This window comes from Lactuca sativa, chromosome 5, assembly GCF_002870075.4.
Source record: "Lactuca sativa cultivar Salinas chromosome 5, Lsat_Salinas_v11, whole genome shotgun sequence".
In the NCBI taxonomy this organism is placed as follows: Eukaryota; Viridiplantae; Streptophyta; class Magnoliopsida; order Asterales; family Asteraceae; genus Lactuca; species Lactuca sativa.
Window position 1 is genome coordinate 129,359,118 of NC_056627.2, and position 2,347 is coordinate 129,361,464.

Consider the following 2,347-nt stretch of genomic DNA (forward strand, 5'->3'; position numbering starts at 1 on the left):
TCTTGCAAAATTTATAGCGGGCCAATTAAAAAATAGAGTTTCTTTTCGCAAAGCAATGAAAAAGGCTATAGAATTAACTGAACAATCAGATACAAAATGAATTCAAGTGCAAATTGCAGGACGTATCGACGAAAAAGAAATTGCGCATGTTGAATGGATCAGAGAGGGGAGGGTTCCACTACAAACCATTCGAGCTAAAATTGATTATTGTTCCTATACAGTTCGAACAATTTATGGGGTAGGCATCAAAATTTGGATATTTATAGACGAGGAATAATAAACCTTTATTCTTTTTGCATTCTATCTAGTGATGGAACAAAAAATGAGAAATTCGTTTCTTCTTTTTATTTTGTGTTCAATAAAAAAATGAACAATTATAATTCTATAGGGTTGAATAAAAATTCAATTAATCTTTTCATAAAATTTCTATGCTTAGTGTGTGACTCGTTGGTTTTTTGAGGGTTAGTATAAAAAACCAGCCCCACACTATAAACAAATAACTATAGACGTAATAACCAACTCATCACTTCGTATTATCTAGATCCAAAGAATCAGTCAAGATATGATATATTGCTCATATTCTTGTAGCAACTGAAATCTTTTTTTATTATTTATTAAAAAATATGCTTCTAAGTTGTCAATCGAAATAAAAAAGAAAGGGTATGGATAAATGGAAGGATGAGAGAAAGAAAGAAAAAGAATATTGATGATATATAATTCCAATATATAAGGTCTATGAGTCATCTCAAAAAAAAAAGTTGTGTAATAAAGCATCAATAGGGATTCATCATTAACATTAAATGGATCTGCTCATCGAACAAAAAATAAAGAGCTTCGAGCCAATAAAGGCTAAGAATATTGACTCAAGAACTAATAGCTCCATTGTCGAATTCAGACCTAACCATTAAGTAAGAAGCGATGGGAACGACGGAACGACCTGTGAATTCAAAAGATTCTAGTGAAAATGAATTCGCATGATTCATGGATCGGGATGGCGGAACCATCCAAAAACCAATTCATCTATTCGGAAAGTTATGAGCTAATGATAGAACTGAAATAGAAATTGAAAGAGTAAATATTCACCCGCGAACACTTTATTTTCTTGGATTGCTAAATTTGGGCCAATCCAATACGATAAAGAGTAAAACAAAAGAAAGATTCGTTTTTACAGTCTAAAATAGATAAATATAAGAAAAAAATAGTTATGTTATTTAATATATTTAGTTATCTATACAAACAAGATATACAAATTCATAATAGATTTGATCTAGATTAAATGAAATCCATGATTCATTATATTACTTATTAAATACATGTATATTTTCATTCAAATTATATTGCATCTGAATTGAATTCAAAATGTTTAATTTGAATTCATTTTATTCGCGAGGAGCTGGATGAGAAGAAACTCTCACGTCCAGTTCTGTAGTAGAGATAAAATTCAAAATAAACCATCAACTATAACCCCAAAAGAACCAGATTCCGTAAACAACATAGAGGAAGAATTAAGGGAATATCTTATCGAGGTAATGCTATTTATTTTGGTAAATACGCTCTTCAGGCACTTGAACCTGCTTGGATCACCTCTAGACAAATAGAAGCAGGTCGACGAGCAATGACACAAAATGCACGTCACAGTGGAAAAATATGGGTCCGTATATTTCCAGATAAACCAGTTACAGTAAGACCCGCAGAAACACGTATAGGTTCAGGTAAAGGCTCTCCCGAATATTGGGTAGCTGTTGCTAAACCAGGTCGAATAGTTTATGAAATGGGTGGAGTAACAGAAAATATAGCCAGAAGGGCTATTTCAATAGCAGCGTCCAAAATGCCTATACGAGCTCAATTCATCATTTCGGGATAAAAAAGAAATATGCCTTGGGTAAAAAAAATAGCGGGTGCGGGTTTCTTTTTTTGGACAAACAATATTTCTTTTTTTCTTCGACCTTTGTATTGTAAAAAACAGATAAAAAAGGATATGATTCAACCTCAGACCCATTTAAATGTAGCAGATAACAGCGGGGCTCGAGAATTGATGTGTATTCGAATCATAGGAGCTAGCAATCGCCGTTATGCTCATATTGGTGACATTATTGTTGCTGTGATCAAAGACGCAGTTCCAAACATGCCTCTAGAAAGATCAGAAGTGGTTAGAGCTGTAATTGTCCGTACTTGTAAAGAACTTAAACGTGACAACGGTATGATAATACGATATGATGACAATGCTGCAATTGTGATTGATCAAGAAGGAAATCCAAAAGGAACGCGAGTTTTTGGTGCGATTGCCCAAGAATTGAGACAGTTCAATTTTACTAAAATAGTTTCATTAGTCCCTGAGCTATTATAG

At 33.2% G+C, this 2,347-nt stretch overlaps 1 protein-coding gene across 1 annotated transcript; it reads left to right on the forward strand.

Moving 5' to 3' along the window:
* The first annotated feature begins 773 nt into the window (after nucleotides 1–773).
* Nucleotides 774–2,347, forward strand: LOC128126229 (50S ribosomal protein L14, chloroplastic-like). The gene has a single exon (XM_052763991.1). It carries the CDS (start codon nucleotides 1,874–1,876, stop codon nucleotides 2,345–2,347), a length of 474 nt encoding a protein of 157 aa, XP_052619951.1. The 5' UTR covers nucleotides 774–1,873.